Below are 22,860 nucleotides of genomic sequence, written 5' to 3' on the forward strand. Positions count from 1 at the left end.
TGTAAGATGGCCCGTATCTGGTCATCTCTCCACCTCTTTATCCTGCTGGCTGTCTTTGTCTGTGACTTCGTCACCTCTCTTGACTATTTCTTAAGGACAGTGGCCAGTACTGTGAAGCTATTAAATCCCACTAGGTTTTGTGCAGAGTTGTGTTAACCCATTTATGCCTAGTGTTGCACTATTGGAATGCTAAGCTTGTGGGAGTTATTTACATCCTTCTCCTCAAGGTCATCACCAAGGTCTGATTTTTCACAAAAATTATTTGCAACCTCCGGCATAAATGGGTTAATGTTCTCCATTGCTGGATATTGTTAGTGTGTCTGGTTGCTCTTAATACAGCTTGGCAAAAAGATCTTTATAAATATCCACAGTCACCTTGTTGAATTGGATGTGGTTTACCTCCCACTGACTTCATGCGTGTCTATCTGTGTCCTAAACTTTGATAAAGTAACCAAAGCTTTACTTAGTTTTCTGTTGTTGCTGTAATCTTCATAAGTCTAAATAAATCCTTGCATTAAAATGGTATTTGTGTGTGTTCTGAATATAATGCTTTCATTTATGCCCGAATTGTGATGAATGTGCATTTAAATGAAGTATATACTTTCCCTAGAAAATACTGATTAAATCACATCTTACTGATTTGATTTCATTCAAATCCATGCCACTCTAAACTGCCATCATTTGGAGAAAACAAAATTCTTAAAAGAGAAAATAGTGCGAGGTAAATTGTCCATTCTTTTTTCATTCTGCTTGGCTGCCTCTAAATTATCTTTAAAAATTAAGGAGTATGGAAATTTGAGGCCTGTTGCACAATTGATAAACATTAAGTTTTTTTAGATGGCAATTAGAGCACTAGGAATAAAAATTCCTGGAATGTGTGTGGCATCTTCTGCTGAGCTCCCTTGTGCATTTAGCTTCTCTTGTCTGTTCTCCCCAGTCCCCTGCACCTTTATTAGAGCTCTCACATGCTGCCTGTGCTGTGGTTCATTGTTTGTATGTCTCATTACCACTGGGGCCTAGTATGGAAGTGGAACCTGTAAAGTAGTACCGTTTGCTCTCAGTTGCCATATGTAAATCTCAGATGTCACTTATGTTTGAAATTGCATACAAATTCAGTTGATATTGAATGTTGTCTTTCTTGGTAGAGTTTCCAGGATGGCTTCTGCATCAACTTCTAAATATAATTCACACTCCTTGGAGAATGAGTCTATTAAGAGGGTAAGTTGAATTTTCAGATTTTTCTATCTCTTTCCCTGCATTTTCATATTTGAATATTGGGTCATTTTGGGCTAGCCTATTGAATGAAGCCTTTTTTTTTTTTGAGACAGAGTCTCGCTCTGTAGCCCAGGTTGGAGTGCAGAGGTGCAATCTCAGCTCACTTCAACCTCTGCCTCAGCCTCCCGAGTAGCTGGGATTACAGGCGTGTGCTACCACGCCCGGCTAATTTTTGTATTTTTTAGTAGAGATGGGATTTCACCATGTTGGCCAGGCTGGTCTTGAACTCTTGACCTCAGGTGATCCACCTGCCTCGGCCTCCCAAAGTGCTGGGATTTACAGGTGTGAGCCACCGCTCCCGGCCCAGAAAAGCTTTTAGCTAGGATGCCTTATATGTGTTAAGTGAGTTTTACTTTTGTAAATCCTTTCACATAACTTCATTTTTGAAAACCTCTGTCTCGTGAAATTACTGCTAGACCTTATGTTTAAGGTACTAGGCAATCCTCCAACCGGAAAGGTTGCTGAAGGACATACTGGAGGGCTAAGGCCTGCTGAGCAGGCTGCTATACCTTCCTAAATATTGGCATTGTTTTCTAGTTATGATAAAATTGTTGCATAACCAAAACAAATACAACTTTAACAGAAAATGGTTCAAGGTATCCAGGGGGAGATTGTGTAATTAGAGGGAGATTTTGGAATATGCATTAAAAGGAAGGGATTAATTTAAAATAAGCTTTATTCATGACCCTTTAAGGCCCTAAGATTATCCACCAGAAAGGCTAATTTATACTCCCACCAGGTGGATAGGGCTGCCTGAGCAATCAGAAGGGAGCAAAAGGTTGTCTTTTCCATTTGTATTACTTGATTACTAATGAGGTTAACCTTTTTTTAAAAAGTGTGTATGGTGGGGTGAGGTGGCTCACGCTTGTAATCCTGGCACTTTAGGAGGCTAAGGTGGGAGGATCACTTAGCTCAGGAGTTCGAGACTGGCCTGGGCAACATAGTGAAACCCTGTCTCTACCAGAAATACAAAAAATTAGCTGGGTGTGGTGGCGTGCGCTCATAGTTCCAGCTAGTCAGGAGGCTGAGGTGGGAGATTGTTTGAGCCTGGGAGGCAGAGGTTGCAGTGAGCCGAGATCTCACCACTGCACTCCAGCCTGGGCAACAGAGTGAGATCCTGTCTCAAAATAAATAAATAAATAGAAGTGTGTTTGTTATTAGTTTGTATTTCTTTTGTGAGGTGATTGTTCATGTCCTTTATTTGGCTTTTGGGGGTTTTGAGCAGAATTCTTATTGATTATGTGTTCCGTGTGTGTCTGTGTGTGTGTACATAAATTTTTTTCGAGACAGAGTCTAACGCTGTCCCTCAGGCTGGAGCACAGTGGTGCAGTCCTGGCTCACTGCAGCCTCTGCCTCCTGGGTTCAAGTGATTCTCGTGCCTCAGCCTCCTGAGTAGCTGGGATTACAGGTGTGCACCATCATACCCAGCTAATTTTTGTAGTTTTAGTAGAGTTTGGGGTTTCACCTTGTTGGCCAGGCTAGTCTTGAACTCCTGGCCTCAAGCTGTCCACCCACCTTAGCCTCTCAAAGTGCTGGGATTACAGGCGTGGACCACACACACCTGGCTTGTTCCTTCTATTTTGATAATCAGCTCTATACTATGTTACAAGTCTTCTTCCTGGTTTATTGTTGGCTTTTTAATTGTATTTATGGTATCTTGTTTTGATTTTGAAATACTGAAGTTTAAAGTTTTTATGTAATCACATATATCAATCTTTATATTTTCTGTTTTGGGTGCCTACAAGGGCCATCCTCATCTCCAAGATTATATGTTTTTATTGTATTTAAGTATTTTTATGGTACAAGAATCAGACCTAAACACAGGAGTCATTTCAAGAATGTAACTATAAATCCTTGTGTAGTGCTGCTCTGATATAATGTATATCCTGTGTTAATCCCATGTTATCCTGTTTTAATCAGACATTCGCTTCCCTTATTTTGTGGTTGACCCAGAACTGTTGTATTTAAAAGGTATACTGAGTATTGCATTTGCTCGTTATACCTGTTTTTAGTTAGTGAGAGGTAGTGTTAAAGGATGATAATTTCTTTCCTCTCTTACAATTTATATAAGGTGTATGGTTTTGCTTCTCATTGAGGAAGGCATTCCTGGCTGAGAACAGTTTGTCTTGCCCAAGTGGTTAAAATGCTTAGCTTACAAGTACTAGAAAATTTTTTTAATTGGCTGGGAATTTTCATTCTGCCTCTGAATGAAAAAACATAAAAAATTTAGCATAACACTCCTCTTTGACAGCTTATATCTCACCTAAATATACAATTCACATTTCTCTTGTTTCATAGTAATTCTCTCCATTTGCATAGCCTCTGATAATTCACAGAATTGTGCACAGTGGCTCACACCTATAATTCCAGCACTGTGGAAGGCCAAGGCAGGCAGATCACTTGAGGCCAGAGTTCAAGACCAGCCTGGCCAACATGGTGAAACCCCATCTCTACTCAAAATGCAAAAATTAGCTGGGCGTGGTGGCACACACCTGTAGTCCCAGCTACTCAGGAGACTGAGGCATGAGAATCATTTGAACCTGGGAGCTGGGAGGCAGACGTTGCAGTAAGCCAAGATTGCACCAGTGTTGCCTGGCAACAGAGCAAGACTGTCTCAAAAAATAAAAGTGTGCCTATATATATATATTTTTTTTTTTCACTTAATACTCACAAAACTGCTCTGACGGAAGCATGAGTAACTTATGAAATGATTGCAGTGTGATTTTGGACAACAAATAGAAAAAAAAAATGAAATATTGCTGAGAAAAAACCTTTTGCCCAAACGGATGTTACCGATGTGCCTCAAATGTCATCAGACTAGCACCTGCAACACATCTTTGTATTAATCCACTAGGGCGGCTGAATAACCTGAAAGACAATGGGTATCAATGGCAAATGAGACTCTGAGAACTCACCTGCAGGTTGTAATGGTTAATAATACTGTGCCCACCCAGCAGAGCTGTGGAAGTGATTGAATGAGGCACATGCTTGGGAATACCTCTAAAGCCAGGAAGCCTAGAGAAATAGTAAAGTGACGTGAAGAATTTGTGCAAATGGTTCCTAAGACTTTTGCCAGCTCAAAAGTTCTCTGACAGACCACTCTTTCCTCTTATCTAAGATAAAGATCTTAGTAAATGTGAGGAAGTAAAAAGTGAGGAAGGGTCTTAGTGAAATAGGAAACTCAATAGGTAATCACAATGATTTTCGGGCCTTGTAATAGGATTCTGGCTAATGGCTGTACTGTTATTCAGTTAAGCCTCTATGGAATTGAAGTTTTCCTTCCTAGTCTTCCCAAAAGATGGCTGAATATGAAAAAAAGAAAGCTGCTACAGTGGATGTGTATCTATAGAATACACTTGATATTTACTTTTTATCACTTTCCTGAAGGCTGTTAACTTTAAAGTGCTTGGAAATGTAGTTTAAAAATTAATATTATTGAAAAGCATGCTAGCGTTATTTAGTACTAGAAGTTGACACATGTAATGTTGGTGCTAGATTGTATTTTTTGTTTGAAGTTTTGTGCCAGGTTTCCCAAATACTAAATCTCTAATGCTTTTTCTTTAAAAAGCATATTTAAAAACAATGTGTAAATGTAACGTCATTACTTCTGACGCGTCTGTTTTGTTTCTAGTCGTCTCGAGATGGAGTCAATCAGGATCTCACTGAGGCTGTTCCTCGACTTCCAGGAGAAACACTAATCACTGGTAAGGACCTGCTGACATTAAGATTTGCATAACTTGAGGAGAAGTCTGGCAGGATCAGGTGGCTTCAATCCCACTTACTCTTTAGCGGTCAGACTTAGACAAATAGGCCAGCTTTGTTTAGAAGCGTTAACACAGAATTCTCTGCCTCCGTTTCTTGATTAAAGAGTTCTTTCAAGAGCTTCATGCTCACAAGGGTAGTGATATTCTTGTGTCTGTACCAAAGACTGAGAATGATTTAGGGGGAAAAAATGTGGATTATCTCTTGAAAGTCTCTCATTGGAGCCATAAGCTCTCATGGTTTAAGGTTTTAAGAGCAAAATGATTTCCAGTCAATGATGCATGCTTTAAAATGATAAACTTAAAGGCTTGAAGGCTTAAGCATTCTCCTCTTTGAAATATAGGAGAACATATTGCTTTAAAATATCTTTCATTTGTCAGAAAATGGAAGTTAGTATTTAGGTAATATTTTGATGTTATTTTTCATGATAAACGTATACTAAAAGGAAGGGATCAACTTTGGAAGGGCTAGATCACTCTGGCTTAAGAATATAGAAGCATCTGACAGCTTCTAAGCCAAGTGCTAATGTTCTGGGCAAATTTTATATTTGGATTAACACCCTCCTTTCAGACTTCAATGTATTTGAAGCGGATGTGATTACCATTCTTCCAGGGAACCTTTTGATTAATTAAGATCTGAGTTGTTTAGCTTAAATGGCTAAAACCTGGTGCTAATTAGATGGCGAGTCTAAAAGCGAGGTAACTTTGGGAATTAGCCATACACCAGGAGAAATTCTCTTCTGAGTCCACAGTCTTGCACACATTCTAGTCTTGAAATGGAGATCAGTGGGATGTGTTCATCCCAATTTCTGGATAAGAGCAAAGAAGATATTTTACTTTTGATCATCTTCATATAAAGTTTTGGTGGTAGGTATCAGTGCCTGAACCTTAACCTAGGTAGTAACTAATGGAACTAGCATGAAGTAGCCTTACTATTTTTTATTTAGCACTTGAGGAGAAAGGGATTTTAAAATCTTTACAAGTCATTAACACATTCAAGGACATCCTTGAAAGATAAGAGAGACATATTTCTATTATAATTAATTTTTCTGATTTAGCTTCTCCTTATGTTTATTCTACCAAAGATGTACTATTCTTTTGGCCACCTGTTTTATATCACTTCAGTGTTTGAAATGAACCTAGCCAAACTGTATTCTAGACTATTAAAAAGAGAAAGAGGTTTGGTGTGGTGGCTCACACCTGTAATCCTAGCACTTTGAGAGGCTAAAGTAGGAGGATCACTTGAGGCCAGGAATTGAAGACCAGCCTGGGCAACATAGCAAAACATCATCTTTACTAAAAATTAAAAAGAGCTGGGTGCAGTGGCACACACCCATAGTCCCAGCTACTCAGGAGGCTGAGGTGGGAGAATTGCTTGAGCCTGAGAGGTTGAGGCTGCAGTGAGCCATGATTGCGCCACTGAACTCCAGCTTGGGCAATAGAGCAAGACCCTATCTCAAAAAAAAAAAAAAAAAAGAATAAACTGGAAAGATTTCTACTACTGACATTTATTTGTTAAAAACATGATTATGTTTCTGTGGTTAGAGATTGGTAACCTCATCTTTCAGTCTAGTGGTTAGTCCATGAGACTGTCCCAGGTGAGTTGCCTTCCTCTGGCTGAAGTAGTTCAAATAGTTACCTTTACAACCACCTTAGGGTAGCAGCAGCAGTATTCTCATTCACTTCTGCTGTTGAGCTGTTTCATCTTGCCCCAGGTAGTGACAGCATTGTGGGAAAGCTCAGGGAAGCACTGTTAGTGCCTGGAGGTGATGTGGCCCCACTAGCTCCCCCGCTACCCCAACTCAACCCAGCGTGGTAATGTAGAAACATTGCCAGTGCTTGCTTTCAGCTTTTTCAGTAATTTTTAAAATTGTAGTTATTCTTAGCTGAATAGTTTATATTAAATTAGTGCCATTTGTTGTGTATCTTGGTATCTATTTCCATTATTTTAGGGTACTTTTTTTATCTTAATAGACAAAGAAGTTATTTACATATGTCCTTTCAATGGCCCCATTAAGGGAAGAGTTTACATCACAAATTATCGTCTTTATTTAAGAAGTTTGGAAACGGTAAGTAGAATATAAGACCGTAAAGATGACCCTAACTGTTAAAGATAATGCTAAATTGTTTCTCTTCTACTTTGCAAGATTGACTGTGGGTCAAATTAACATGGGGTATATTTGCTTCTCAACTCTTAATTTTTTGCTTCTGCAAAACTCATTTAACACTAACACTTGTATTTGTATATGTAAGGAACAGGGTAAATAAAAAAAAAGTCTTGTCTTTCATAATGGTGGGGGAGGGGTTAGTAATTGTAACTATTTGCTAGTTTGGAGAAGTTAGGTATAGAACAGAGGTTCTTTGCCGGAAGCACGTATGAAACCCACTTGTGGACCTTAACAACACAGTATCCATAAAAGTTAAAAATAAAAAAATACAGATGTCCTAGAGAGACTGCATCAGAATATCCAGGCCTGTGATCCAGGCACAGTTATATTTTCTAAAGTATTACAGAGGAAGATACTGATGTGAATTTCTGGGTAAAGCCCACTGTTCTAGAACTTTTCCGAGTGTTCAGTTTTAAAGCACCAGGTAGCAGTATAGAACTAGGATGACTATGGTATGGCTTACTGCCACTCTACCTTTTCAATCCCTGACCATGAAAGGTTTGTCACAGCATTTCAAGGAATGTTCCATCACTAGGAAAATAACATGGAAAAGAGATGCCCCAGAAAGGGAAGAGAGAGTGAGTAGATGCTGTGGCTGTCACTGAAGGACTTCCAGTAGATGTGGTGGGTTGTCATTGCCCAGGTCAGCCTGAAGGGGAGGTATATTTTGATGAGATGTGAATGGGAAAGAGGTCCAGGGTTCACAGAGAGTAGCCCATCAGCAGCTTCTACGCAGGTGACCTTGAGGCTGTCGGGGAAATGTAGCTTTTGTTTTATTGCTTTTACCCCAGCATTTTTTAGGACAGTTCTAACCTAGATTAGTTCATATCTTTTAATCTTTTTTTCTTTTATGGTGTTCATTATTATGTCTGAATTCTGAAAAAATGCTGTTTATTATCCCTACTGCCTTAGCTGTGGGAGCCCACTTTTATAGCTGCCCCAACTTCCGGAATCTCCTCTAGCACAGTGCTTGTAGGGACAGGTACATGGATCAGGCCACAGGGCATTTTATTTATGTGACTCTATTCAAACTTCTAAGTAAGAGTAGAGATGAGTGAATGTTCTAGCTTTCCAGAATGGGAAAGAAGATTCTGAAAATTAACAAGCTGGATGTTCACTGTTGGCAACAATTGGCAAAAATTCTACAAATAATAATTTTAAACAGATGATTTTTAAGTACTTAGAAAAGAAACCAACCATTGGGAGTGTTATTGACACATTGTCTTGATGGAACCAAGGCCATGTGACAGGCCCTGGTAGAGATACCTGGGCCGAATGGTGGCAGTACACTTAGGTGGAGTTATAGCCTATGGATTTCAGGCTTAATGCTAGGAAGGGTGGTCGCTAATATCTTGCTGTGTGGGACCCTTCCTTTCCAGCATTTGTGATGCACTGCAGAGGAGCACATAGAACACATGCATTTCCAATATAAGAAAAACCCCATACTAGCCAATGTGTGCTAGGTGACGGGATCAGGGTTTGAAATGATCTTAACTGGGTAGGATATTGGAGCAAAACTAATAATATAAAATTGAATATAGATAATAATTACTCGGTTGTTATCAGTTGTTAGCAGTAAAGGATAGGAGGTCTGTCTTAACGGATCCAAGCTTATTTGAACCAGTAATTGGATATGACTGATTAAAAAGTTAATATTCACCTAGGCTGACTTAACAGAAGTATAACATAATTGCCAGACAAAATGTAACAATAGCCCCATCTGAAGTGTTGTGTTCAAAGCCGGATACCAAGTTTTAAGGGGGACATTAGCAAACTGAAGAGAGTTCAGACACAGATAACCAGGTTAGTGAAGGGACTGCAGTTTGAGCAGTGATCAAAATAAATGCGGATCTTACCTGAAGAAAAGATGACTAAAAAGGGACACGATGGACCCATCTTTGAATATTTGAAGTGCCTTTCTGTGGAGCAGGGATTCGATTTATTCTGTATAGCTCCCAACGGTCAAATTAGGATAGATTGAAAGATTTTATGCTAATATATGTGAGAATTACCAAAAGTTGCAATTAAACATTATGGTCCCTTTTGCTGTTTGTACTCTTGGCTTTTTGACTTGCCCACACTTGACTGTGTACCCAGTTCCACCTTGTGCTGTCACTGATAATGAACTGGGGAAGTTATTGAAACCGATGGTATGCCAAGGCTGTGTATGTAGTGACCTCAACTGCAAAACCAAAAATTGTCTGTAGAAAAGAGGCTGGAAAGAAATACACCAAAGCTTTCAGTATTTGGGTTACCTGAAGAGAGGGATTATGCATGTCTTGTCTTCTTCCTTTCACTTGTCAATATTTTTCAAAAACCCAGAATGAACATGTATTGCTTTTACAATTGGGAGAATTCTCGGCAAGTTTTATTTTTGTTTGTATATGATGCCCTAGAGGATGGAGTTAGTGCTGAGTGGGTGAATAAAATGCCCCGTCTGACACTGACTACTAACTTATTTCTTCTTCTACTAAGTTTTACATAAACATTTTAAGCAATTGGCCACAACATTTAGTTCAAGTATAAAAGCAAGCAGCTGACAGCAGAAAACATCATACAAAGAATGCCATTTAAATGGTTATACAGGAGTCTAAAAACATAGTCATCATAGTGTTTCTTCAATTAAAGTCCTAAACAAGAACATTAATTGTGGATTCTGCTGCCAACTGAAAAAATTTTGTTGCATGTTTGACAAAGAGCTGTCATCTCACTGGCATTTTGAAGTGGACACCTGTTTGTTTCAGGTATGTAAACACTGCAGTGGCAGTGATGAGTCCAAATGTGTGTGGTCTGATTCTGGAGTCAGTTCTGCTATTTTGCAAGGAGTCAAGGGCAGATTCCCTGCCTCCTGTTGCCCAGGGAAGTAGAGGAACAGTGGCCATGTCCTGAGATTGCCACAGTGGCCTGCTTCTACCTAGCCCTCCTTGCATGGTCTGCCCCCGCATTCTGGCCGCACCCTGTCTCCATTGTGTTCATCCTTAGAGTGAGGCCAACCAGCTTGCTTCTCAGTTCCTAAACTATCATCGGTTCCCTGTTGCCCACAGAGTAAGATCCATTCTCTTTGTATGGTATAAAAGTCCTTCTGTCTCTTCCAACCTTGACTTACATCACTTCTCCCCAAGTGCACTGTTCTCAAACTACACAGAGCCTTTCCTTCTCCCATGATGCATGTGCCATTCTCACGGAACCTGGATGCCCTTTCTCCACCCCTTCAGAAGCTGCTATTCATCCTTCAGAACCCACCTCAAGAGCCACGCCCTCTCTCGAGTCTTCCCCAGCTTCTCTTGAAGGAATCATTCCTTCTTGATGTCCCTGCAGCCTTTTCTTCATGCCTCTGTGTTAACACATTGCTATGAAACCTTCCCTGGCCCTTTAGCTAAACTTTTAATACCTCTTTTCTGTGTTTAATTTTTCTCTTGAGTGCTTGTCACTATCTCCTATGTTATATATTTCACTTATTCATCTTGTTTGTGGTCTAAGAACAAGGATGCTTGTCTGTCTATTCACTGATGTTCTTTCAGTTCTTGGGAAGGAGTCTGGCACATTGAAGATGCTAAGTCAGTGTGTGTTGAATGAATGGATTCTGTCATATTTATTTGCTGCTGTGTCTGTGGTCTTAGCAAATGCTAAGTCCTTTTGGTCCTTCATGCCTAGCTAGTACAGTGTCCTGGTAGACAGTAATACACAGTAAAAGTATATTGAGTGAACTTTGGAGGAAATGGGCTCCTATGTTGTTAGTGCTGCTCAGAGGGCAAAGGCCTAGTCACTGTGGTTTGACAACAGTGTGGCTCCTACTACATTGTGGCATCTTGAATACTAACATTGCTTCTGGATTTGAGAAATCCCATAGCCACCTTTTGGCCTTGAGAGTACTAAGGAATTTGGCTTTGGGTTAATGTTGTGACTATAGTAGGCCCTGCTGTAGGTAGGTGATACCTTGTAATCTGGTAGACTACCATGAGTAAGACTGCTTTCAGGATTCCTTCCAGGAGCACTTTGTGTTTAGGTGCTCTAGTGCATGAGAAAGACACCTTAACCGTCATTCATTCAGGCATTCATGTCTTCATTCCAGAAACATTCACTGAGCACCATGGTGAATGTAATACTGTGCAAGGTGCATAATACTATACCTTGAGGCCTGCACAGCCTCATAGGATATAGAGTTGAGTAATTGTGGTATAATATGACAAAGCCTACAGTGGTACGCATGGTGCTGTGAGAAGGGAGAAGACGTACAAGGGAGAAGACGATTATGCCAGTGTGGCAAGTCACAGAATGCTTTATAGAGGAGATGATACTTGAACCAACTCTTGAATGGTAACAGTTTTCTGGACAGGAAGGAAAAAGGAGCCTATCAGGTAGAGAGTTTCCATATCTATATGGTGCTTTTCTGTATCGCATGTATAATGATATGGAAAAGCACCATTTGTTATGAAGATGGTTGAATGATCGGTTGGAGCTGGAACATTGGGGCTTGAGGGAGGAGTGGGGAACAGAAGGGGATGAGGCTGGAAGAAGAATCAGCAGCCTTAAGAGTCTCATAAGTCACAGTTAAGCAGTATGCAAGTCACCCAGACAATGACATATCCAGTGTGATTTCAGGAAGAGAACTCTGGCTGCAGCGTGTGTGATGGGTTAGGGGAGGGAGAGACTGAAGTCAGGAAGCCCAACTAGGAAGTTATTTTAGTTTTCCAGGTAAGTGATAAGGGCCTTAATATAGTCATAGTGGAGATAGAAAAGAGGGATTAGCCATGATAGATTTGGAGGGCTTGAGTGGCCATTTGGAGGGAGGAGTTGAACAAACTTTCACTTGAATGATAGGAGCTGCTCCCATTCATCTGACTAGACATTATATTATAGGAGAAGGAATATGTTGTAGATAAGCCCAATGGGGAAATTAGTCTGAAGGCATGGACTTACAACTCTACGACTACCACGTGGAAATGGCTCAGAAGCAGTTGGAAACCTGACTCTGAAGCTTCTGAAGTCATTAGCATATTGGTAGCACTGAAGACCACAGACATTCATGAGCTGGGAAGAGTATGTAACATTAAAAATATATGGGCTAAGGAGAGGACCCTGGGGGACATGGACACTTTTCCATGGTGGGGAGAGCAAGAAGAGCCAGTGGAGACCACCAAGTGGCAGCAGTCAGAGCAGTAGAAAATCTCTGGATAAAGGGCTGTGATGGAAGTCAGTAGGAGAGAAGAATCTCAAGAAGGAAGGGAGCAGACCATGGTGTGAAATGTTGCAAGTTTCAGTAAGATAAAGAATGAAAAGAGGCCATGGGGTGTGTGAGCAGGAGGAGGAGGCTCACAGGAGCCCCGGTGAGAACAGATTCCGTGGAGATGTGAGTCCTTGGGTCTTTCTCGCAGCCCTCTTCCACCTTGCTCTTTCTGTAAAGATTCTGCAGCTTCCAGACCTCAGCAAGCTGCTCTGCATTTATTCTCCCCGTGGCTTTAATCCACCCCCTTTGCTTTAGTCACCTCCATGCACATGAAATTGTATAGTAACAAAGCTCCTTAGAGTTTACTCAGCCTTTTCCATTGACTCTTTCATCTGAGCATGACAACAGCTGACAGATAGGCAAAGCAGGTGCTACCCTGGCCATGTTTTTTTTCCCGTAGTGCTACCTCTTTTGAGCTCCAGTTTCTCTTTCCTTATTGCCTGCTGGAGATCCCTTGAATTTTCACCTGGCATCCCAGACTCATTGTCAAGCTGAAATTGTTCAACTCAATTTTCTCCCTGCCCCCAGTTCCTTCTTTTGGTGTTCTTGCATCTCTTAATGGTGCCGTTTTCTTCTCATCACCCTGGAGTCTCCTCTGTCTACCCATCCCCACTTCTCTGTAGACTTCATCACATTTGCCTCATCCTTTCTAGTCATGTTGCTCTACCCTCATCCCCGGTGTCTGTCTCCTAGGCCCTGGCAGTCTCCTTCAGCTAGGCCTCCCTGACTTCAGCGTCTCTCCCTTCTATTCTATCTGCTCCTTAAGACATACCCGTAATCTTCTTATTCCCTTACTCAGAAACTCTTCTTTCCCACCTTATCGCACATTCCCTAGCTAGGTGTTCACGGTCCTCACCACTCTGCTGCCATCTTATCTTCCCAGCATTGCTCTTTCCCCCCTCCCTTGTGTGTACACCCCATGCTTTGGCTCCCATAAGCAACTTGGTCTTCCTAAACAAGCCCTCTGCCTCCTCATCTGTGGACTTCTCATGCAGCCATTTTGTCCACCTAGAACATACATTCATCCCCCCCCCCCGTCTCTGCCATTTGCCCCCCACTCCTCTTAAAAATCGAAAGTATTTACTATAGAAAGCTTGTGAAAAGTAATGTAAATGTCTGTGGGTCTACCGCCCAGCTGAAGTAATCCCATCCTTTTCTCCCTCTTCACAGCAGAGGTGGTCACCATCCAAAAGTTGGTATTTCTCACTCCTGGTCATTTCACACATCCCTTTTTAAAATAGAATGGAATATTGGAAATGTGGAGGAAGCTAAAGGAATGGGGGCTTTTAAGGCTTCCAGTTGAGCAGATCATAACTCTTGGGTAGTATAATTTGGCTCTAGATTCAGGACTGCTGGCAAGATGAGAAACATGTTGGATATAGAGTTTTCATTTTCTGATGACAAGTCAGAAACAGCACATTTTTCCTGGATTAAATTCAAGGACAAATTTGTTTGGCTTTTCTCTAAAAGATAGTGACACAGTGATTCAGTTCTTCAGGCAGTGTATTACCCAAAAATTCTTGAATCCTTTTCAATTTGATGGTTCTTTTATTGAGTATAAAGATGGAGCATACAATGTTAACTTTTAGTTGGTAAAGGTACTTCCGTGAAGAACAATATGATGTGGTCTACTTTGTTTTTCTGATAAGTTGCCAGTGCAAAGGTAATATTTGGAGAATCAAGACGAGGGGGCAGTTTACATGTCTATCAAACTCTGTCTCAAATACCTGGTTGTGAAATGACTTTCAGATGGGCGCTGGCTGTCATGCCATCTAAGAGCTGGGCATGGAACAAGTGCGGCAGTACTCAGGTTTCCTAATCTCTGTTGGTGGCTGTCATTGGAACTGTAAGCCTCGGATATTACAAGGAAGGGAGGCAGAATTTACCTTCCAGTGTGAGCATTTCTAAGCCAGATCTACATTCTTTTTCAGAGGGAAGGCCAGTCCACTGAATTACAAGCTCGACCAAAAAGGATTCCTGTAGTATTTTCCTTGAAAAAAAAAAATGCATTGGAAACTTTTCAAGACTGTCCTTTTCAGGTCCTTCTCTCTAGTGGATTTGGCACCTCTTTTCATTTTATAGTAGGTGAAATAATGCTAAATAGACTATAATAAAACACCCTAGTCTGTCCATAAATCAGAACATCAGTGGGAACATAGGATCCATGCTATAGGTATTATTTTAAACTTCCAGTCTTAAATCATCTTCTTATATTGCTGCTGCAAAATGAATGCTTTTCTCACATTAAAAAAACAAACAACAACAACAAAAACGAAGTCCTGCCAATACCCTTGGTTCCTTTGTCCCTTGTTCCCATGCTAATCCCTAAACTTTAGGGTCTGTGGGCTACTAAACCCTGATGTTGAAAGTCACATAACAGGCTTAATTAATTAGTTCCACTACAAGTTCAGGCTTTCAGAAAGGGTCTCATCGCTGCTTTGGCAATTCTTTCAGTCTCAGATTGACCTCTCATTACACCCTCTACCACTGCAGTGACAAACCTTTCATGCTCTTTAGCTGACCTCGTCTCTTATTCTGTTGAAAAGTCCCCTTGTCACCACGTAAGGAGGTCTACCTTCATCCATCTTTTCCTCCTTCCCTCGCATCTGAGAGGAAGGAATCAGACATCTTATTTTCCAAAGTGAATCCAATTCTTTAAACCTTTCTCCTGTGGAGTCTTAGTTCCCCATTGGTTATTCTGTGTCTTACATTTTTGGTTTTCATCATTTTTGGTTCTCCTTCCCCCTGTTCTGTGTATCTGCTCAACTTCCTCCCTTTCCTTCCTTCCCCTTCACTTCCCTTCCTTCCCTTCCTTCCCCTCCTTCCCTTCCTTCCCCTTCTTCCCCTTCCCTTCCTTCCCCTTCCCTTCCTTCCCCTTCCCTTCCCTTCCTTCCCCTTCCCTTCCCTTCCTTCCCCTTCCCCTTCCGTTCCCTTCCCCTTCCCTTGCTTCCCCTTCTCTTCCTATCCCCTTCCGTTCCCTTCCCCTTCCCTTCCCTCCCCTCCCCTTCCCTTCCTATCCCCTTCCGTTCCCTTCTCTTCCCCTTCCCCTTCCCTTCCCTTCCCCTTTCCTTCCCTTCCCCTTTCCTTCCCTTCCCTTCCCCTTCCCTTCCCTTCCCTTCCCTTCCCCTTCCCTTTCCTTCCCTTCCCCTTCCCTTCCCTTCCCCTTTCCTTCCCTTCCCTTCCCCTTCCCTTTCCTTCCTTTCCCCTTCCCTTCCCTTCCCTTCCCTTCCCCTCCCCTTCCCTTCCCTTCCCCTTCCCTTCCCTTTCCTTCCCTTCCCCTTTCCTTCGCTTCCCCTTCCCTTCCCCTTTCCTTCCCTTCCCCTTTCCTTCCCTTCCCTTCCCCTTCCCTTCCCTTCCCCTTCCCTTCCCTTCCCCTTCCTTCCCTTCCCTTCCCCTTCCTTCCCCTTCCTTTCCCTTCCCTTTCTCTCCCCCTTCCCTTCCCTTCCCCTTCCCTCCCCTTCCTTTCCCTTCCCTTTCTCTCCCCCTTCTCTTCCCTTCCCCTTCCTCCCCCCCTCCCCTTCCCTTCCCCTCCCTCCCTCCCCCCCCCTCCCTTCCATTTTGAGACAGCTCTGTTGCCCAGGTTGGAGTGCAGTGGCATGATCTCGGCTCACTGCAACCTCCACCTCTTGGGTTCAAGAGATTCTTCCGCCTCAGCTTCCCAAATAGCTGGGATTACAGAAATGCACCACCATGCCCAGTTAATTTTTGTGTTTTTAGTAGAGACAGAGTTTCATTACGTTGGCCAGGCTCGTCTTGGACTCCTAACCTCAAGTAATCTGCCCACCTCAGCCTCTCAAAGTGCTGGGATTACAGGCGCAAGTCACTGCGCCCAGCCTTGCCCAAGTGTCTTTATTTGAAAACACCTTCTCATATTCCTGCTACCACTGATACTATCATCCTCTTTCTTCCCCTTCTTGGACAAACTTCTTTAAAAATTAGTCCACACATGCTGCTTCCACTCCCATACTATTGACTCCTTACTTCTTGTGGTCTGGCTTCTGTTCCCTATTGAAACTACTCCTTTACTGCTCAATTCCAATGGCCTCGGTTGAGTTCTTGACTTTTAAATTTCTATGCAGGGATTGATTCTGTTGACTGCTCCTTCCTTTATCCTTTTCCCCATGCATTCTTGGCTCTTCTCTCATTTCTGCCTTTTGCCTTCTATGCGGCTCATTTTTTTCTTTCCTACCTCCTAAGTACTATTTTCCCCAGAGTTCTGTCCTCACCCTCTTTTTTTCTCCATTGTCAGTTGCTTTCCAATTCTCTAACTCCAGTTCCAATCTTTCATTCTGTATTCATTGAATATCTGAGAGTCCAGTATGTGTTAAGCGCTATGCCAGGTGCTAGGATGTGATGGTGAGCACAGCAGACACAGTTTCTCCCTCACAAAGCTTGTAGTTCTAATGGGATTGATAAACATTCTTCTGATAATCACGCCAATATATAATAACAAGCTGTGATCAGTGTTGCATGGGAGTAGTACAGGGGCACAATAGTTTGAGGAGCCTGGGAAATTGTCCTGAGAAAATGATGCTTGACCTGGGGTCTGAAGAATACATATGAGTTCCCTAGATGTGAGGCAGGGGCTGGGGGGAGGTGAGAAGAAGCTGAGAGAACAGCATATGAGAGGACCTGAGACCAAAGGAAGCATGAAAGATGACAGTATGGCTGAGTTGGGGGAGAATGGCAAGGGATGAGGTAAGAGAGGTAGATGGTGGCTGGATGTCCCAGGCCTTGCCCACCCTGTTCAGGATTTGGGGTTTTTATTTTTTCATTTATTCATTTGATTGATTGATTGATTTGAGACAGGGTCTCGCTGTTGCCCAGGCTGGAGTGCAGTGGTGCAGTCATAGCTCACTGCAGCCATGACCTCCAGAGCTCAAGCAGTCCTCCCACCTCAACTTCCTGAGTAGCTAGGACTGTAGCTGCGCACTACCATGGCCAGCTAATTTTTGTATTTTTTGTAGAGACAGGGTCTTGCTGTGTTGCCCAGGCTGGTCTCAAACTCCTGGGCTCAAGCGATCTGCCTGCCTCCGCCTCCCAAAGTGCTCAGATTGCAGGCATAAGCCACCATGCCCAGCCCTTTAATTTATTTTTTAATTGACAAAAATTGTATATATCGTGTGCAACATGTTTTGAAATACGTACACATTGTAGAATGAGTCAATCAAGCTACTTAACATAAGCATGGCCTCATATACATATTTTGTGTGGTCAGAACATTTAGAATTTATTCTCAGCAATTTTCCAGTACACAATAGTTATTAATTAGTTGTAGTCACTATATTGTACAGTAGATCTCTGGAACTTACTCCTTCTATTAACTGAAATTGTGTATCCTTTGACCAACATCTCCCCATCACCTTCCCCAGGATTATTTTTATTTTTATTTTATTTTATTTTATTTTATTTTGAGACGAAGTCTTGCTCTTGTCCCCCAGGCTGGAGTGCAGTGGCACAATCTTGGCTCACTGCAACCTCCGCCTCCCGGGTTCAAGCGATTCTCCTGCCTCAGCCTCCCAAGTAGCTGGGATTATAGGCACCTGCCACCACACCCAGCTGATTTTTGTATTTTTAGTAGAGACAGGGTTTCACCATGTTGGCCAGGCTGGTCTCGAAGTCCTGACCTCAGGTGATCTGCCCGCCTCGGCCTCCCAAAGTGCTGGGATTACAGGTGTGAGCCACTGTGTCCGCCAGGATTTGGGTTTTTAGAGTTCGGCAATGAGAAGCTTTTGAAGCTTTTCACACGACTTTTGAAGTGGTGTGAGCCAAGGAATGATAGCATCAGATGTGCTCTTCTAAAGATCACCCTGGGTACTGTAGGGGGAGCGATAGTAGATATAGAGACCACTGCACCTACGGCAGTGGCCTGGAGAAGTTGCTGGTAGAATCGGAGTGGTTAGCAGAGTTGAGACTGATTTAAGAGGCAGACATGGGAGACTGACTTAAGGATAGTAGAGAGGGGGATACCAGGGGTGACTCCTAGGTTTCTAGCTTTTGTAACCAGCCACTAAGATAGGGAACTTTGGAGAATAATGTAGTTTAGAGAGAGAACTGTATTTAGTTCTGGACATTTTGAGTTCGAGGTGCCCTTAGGATCTCGTCAGTTCTTTATATCCAGCCATCTCCTGGATATCTGTACTTGGTTCATTTATCATAATCTCAAACCCAGAGTTTCTAAAATTGGCCATGTTCATCTTTCTCTAAAACCCCCTCCTGTGTTCTTCACATCTTTTGGTGGAACCACCACTGTTTATCCCAGAGATCTTGGCCTAAAGCTGATTCATCTTTGAGTCTTCTACAGTGGCTAGTCTCTTTTGCTTTCTACCTCAGTCCCTCTCCACTTCCAGATCCTCATAGCCTCTCACTTGTACTCAAGTATCAGCTTCATGGTTTTGAGGAGTGGGTGTAGCTCACTTCTTGCTAGTCCAGAGTTCTCAGTGCTGCTAGATGAATCTTCATAAAACACCATTTGATCGTGGCATTCCTGTTCTCCAGAAGCATCCTTTAGATGTCAGTCTCCCTGATCCTAGCCCTGCAGTACTCCCCAGGAAATTCCCATCACCGTCACTGAAACCTGGCCTACATTTTTTTTTTTTTTAAATAAACTCCCCATGCTTTTTCCACATGTGCAGCTGATGTGACTCTTACTTGTTTCTCAAATACCAGTCTCCAGTTGCTTTTGATCCATCCTTTAAGGATCATTTTTAATGTAGTCATTGCCACAGAACCTTCATGCTATCTAATCATCAGATATGACTTGCCCTCCTCTGACCTCCCATTCCACTTTGTGTGGACTTTTCCTATGGCTCTTGGCACTAGCAACCTGGCATTGTAGTTACTTGAGTCCATGTGTCTTATCTCCCAGATAGAGCTAGGCCCTGAACTCCATGCGGACAACTCTGCATCTTAACTTCATGAACCCTAGCCTAGGGCTCAGTAGAGTTTCTGTTACTTAGTGTATGAGAGAGACAGAGAGAAAGAGAGAGAATATGCATTGTTTTAGCTTATTTAACATATTTACATCTCAGTTATTTTAGGTAGATAGAAGTACAAGGCACAGACTTTTGAGTTAGAATGGGCCTTTGAAAATCCTTAAATATTTAATGATATTTAGATACTGATGACTCAGGTATCCAGAGAGTTCAACTAATTTGCCTATTCCTGGATCTTCCAGTTTGGCCTGCTGGGTTATCTGATCTTGAATGTGTCGTACAGGGAGAATGTGGCAAGTAGCGTCATTAGACGGTGGGTGCCTTTGGTCAGAAGCTGGCTGGTTCTCCTCAGTGTCCTGTTTTCTTTTTTCTGTGTAGGGCCAGGGCCCTTTGAGCTGTAAAATTTCCTCTGTACAGAGACAAAGAGTAGCGAGGCGTTAGCTCACTTTTAATTCTTCTGCTTTTTTAAAACATCCTTGCTTCCATGTTGATACTAGAGTATCAGACTTATTTAGTATCTATTCTGTGTATTTTAGGTATAAATTTGACATTTAAGAATACAGCTCACAGACACTCAAATCTCAATATAGTATATCTAAGCATAATAACAGACTGATACTATGTTTTAAATAACTGTACTGTATTGATAAGTAAATACATGATAATATACTGCTTATATACATATACTGTTACTGAGTAGTATTTTTCTCTTTGGTCATTTAGGTTTCAGTCATGTCGTGAGGTGTCTTACCCCGTGACATTCCTCCTTATAGGTACAAACAGTAAGATCTGTTAGATGCTTGCTAGAGCATACTGATCCACTATATTTAAAGAGCACAATTACATCTTCCAAGTACTAAGATATTCTTTGCCATAATAGTAATAACTTCCATTGTTTTCTAGCTACTGTCATCAGGCACGACGCGAGGTACTTTAAACTCATTTTCTGTAATCATCCCTACTTTCAGATAAATGTGACTGAGCGATAGTAACTCGCCACTGTTATCAGCTAGTGAATGTCAGGATTCAGATTGAGCCAGTTTTGTCCACCTAAGAACTTGTACTATTTTCTCTACATTATGATAATTATACTCATACACTTTTTGCTTTTTTATTTTGGAATAATTATGAGCTCATAGAACTTGCAAAAATAGAAGAGGTCCTTTACACTTATTACTGAGTTCCCTGCAATAACTATAGCCCTTTATCAAAACCAGGAAGTGGACTGGCACAACTAGACTGACCATACTTGAATTTCAGCAGTATTTTTCATGCACTCATTTTTTGGGTGCTTTTACGCACAGTTCTGTAGCATTTGATCTCAGGTAATCACCATCAGTAATCAAGACATGGAACTGTTCTGTCACCACAAAAGAACTCGCTCATGCTGCCCCTTTAGAGTCACGCTATGCCTCCCCTCAACCTCTGCAACCACTTCTCTGGGCTCCCTCTCTATAATTTTGTCATTTCAAGCACATTATATAAAAGGAATCACATAACACTTGACCTTTTAAGATTGGCGTTTCTCGGCCAAGTGTGGTGGCCCACGCCTGTAATCCCAGCACTCTGGGAGGCTGAGGCAAGTGGATGGCTTGAGCCTCAGAAGTTTGAGACCAGCCTGGGCCACATGGTGAAACCCCATCTCTACAAAAGTACAAAAATTAGCCAGGCGTGGTGGCACGTACTTGTAGTCCCAGCTACTTGGGAGGCTGAGGTGAGAGGTATACCTGAGCCCAGGGAGGTTGAGGCTGCATTGAGATCACACCACTGCACTTCAGCCTGGGTGACACAGTGAGGTCCTGTCTCAAAAAAAAAAAAAGATTGGCGATTTTCATTCCACACGATGCCCTTAAGATTCTTCCAGGTTCCATGTATCCATAGTTCATTCATTTTTCTTGCTGAGTGGTATTCCATGGTACAGCTGCTCACAGCTTTACACTTTTTGAATTTCTAGATAAACCATGAGCTGTATTTATATTTTATGAATAACTGCTTATTTTCTGTATTGTATTTTAATATAAAAGGCGGGAAGCAGTGGCTCACACATGTAATCCCAATACTTTGGGAGGCCAAGGCAGGAGGATTGTTTGAGCCCAGGAGTTTGAGACCAGCCTGGACAACATACTGAGGCCCCCATCTCTACAAAAAATACAAAATAATTAGCTGGGCGTGGTGGCATGCATCTGTGGTCTCAGCTACTCCCAGCTACTCGGGAGGCTGATGTGGGAGGATCACTTGAGCCCAAGAGTTTGAGACCAGCCTGGACAACATAGTAAGACCTTGTCTCTACAAAAAAACTTTTAAAAATTTTGGCTGGGCATGGTGGCTCATGCCTATAATCCTAGAACTTTGGGAGGCTGAGGCGGGTGGATCACCTGAGGTCAGGGGTTTGAGACCAGCCTGGCCAACATGGCAAAATGCCGTCTCTACTAAAAATACAAAAATTAGCCAGGCATGGTGGCACATGCCTGTAATCCCAGCTACTCAGGAGGCTGAGGCAGGAGAATTGCTTGAACCCAGGAGGTGGAGGTTGCAGTGAGCTGAGATCGTGCCACTGCACTCCAGCCTGGGTGACAGAGTGAGACTCCATCTTTAAAAAAAAAAAAAAAATAGCTGTGGCTGGTGGTGTGTGCCTATGGTCTCAGGTACTTGGGAGGCTGAGGTGGGAGGATCCCTTGAGACTGGGACGTCGAGGCTGCAGTGAGCCACTGTACTCCAGCTTGAGCAACAGAGCAAGAACCTATCTCTTAAAAAAAAAAAAAAAAGAAAAGAAAAACTTTATTTGTAGCCCCAAAAGGTTTTAAAGAACAAAAAATCAAATACCCCTTAAAAATTTTTTTCTTTATTTTTCAAACTCATCTGTCACAGCATGAAAGAAAATTTTGGATTAAAAATGGTATAGCCCTTCATGTCTTTGTCCCTGTAGATAGATATTTCATGTTATTGTAGTCACCATGTATGTTATATGCTGCTTTTTCCCACTTACACTTATTTTTCCATGTACCATAATTATTTTAATAGCTGTGTGTATACTTGTTCCATCAAGTTGACTATAGTTTTTTCTACCCTGTTATCTACCTCTAGCTCCATTGAACATCTTCCTTTTGTTAAGCAATAGCCATAAGTTCTTAGTAGCAAAATTATTGGATCAAAGAGTAGGACAATTTTTATGGCGCTTTTAATGTGTGTTTTCAAGCATTGCCTTGAATGTCCACCCTTCCATATACTTACTAAACAAGTTATTGAAGCTTTGAAAAACTCAGGAAACAGGGATACTTCACCTATGTCCTGGAATGGTTGTGAGGATAAAATGAGATGATGCGTGCAAAGCCCCTATTGTAGTACCTGGCACAGAAGAGAGGTATTTCCTACATGGCAGCTGCTGTGATGATCTCCTGGTGATGATTGTGCTATTACTTGACTAACATGATTCCATTATGCCAGCAGTCTTCTAGACCACTTGCACCCAGCGTTGGATAGCAAATGATGGAGAA

At 42.1% G+C, this 22,860-nt stretch overlaps 1 protein-coding gene across 2 annotated transcripts in view; it reads left to right on the plus strand.

Moving 5' to 3' along the window:
• MTM1 (myotubularin 1) overlaps window positions 1-22,860 on the plus strand; it is a 104,783-nt gene that overhangs the window by 22,137 nt on the left and 59,786 nt on the right. For both annotated transcript variants that reach the window (XM_010364320.2, XM_010364321.2), the window contains exons 2-4: window positions 1,146-1,218; window positions 4,907-4,979; window positions 7,011-7,105. In XM_010364320.2, coding sequence (XP_010362622.2) covers window positions 1,156-1,218; window positions 4,907-4,979; window positions 7,011-7,105 — 231 coding nt within the window. In that variant the 5' untranslated portion in view covers window positions 1,146-1,155. The remainder of the gene's footprint in view (window positions 1-1,145; window positions 1,219-4,906; window positions 4,980-7,010; window positions 7,106-22,860) is intronic.

Source organism: Rhinopithecus roxellana, chromosome 7 (assembly GCF_007565055.1).
Source record: "Rhinopithecus roxellana isolate Shanxi Qingling chromosome 7, ASM756505v1, whole genome shotgun sequence".
NCBI lineage: Eukaryota > Metazoa > Chordata > Mammalia > Primates > Cercopithecidae > Rhinopithecus > Rhinopithecus roxellana.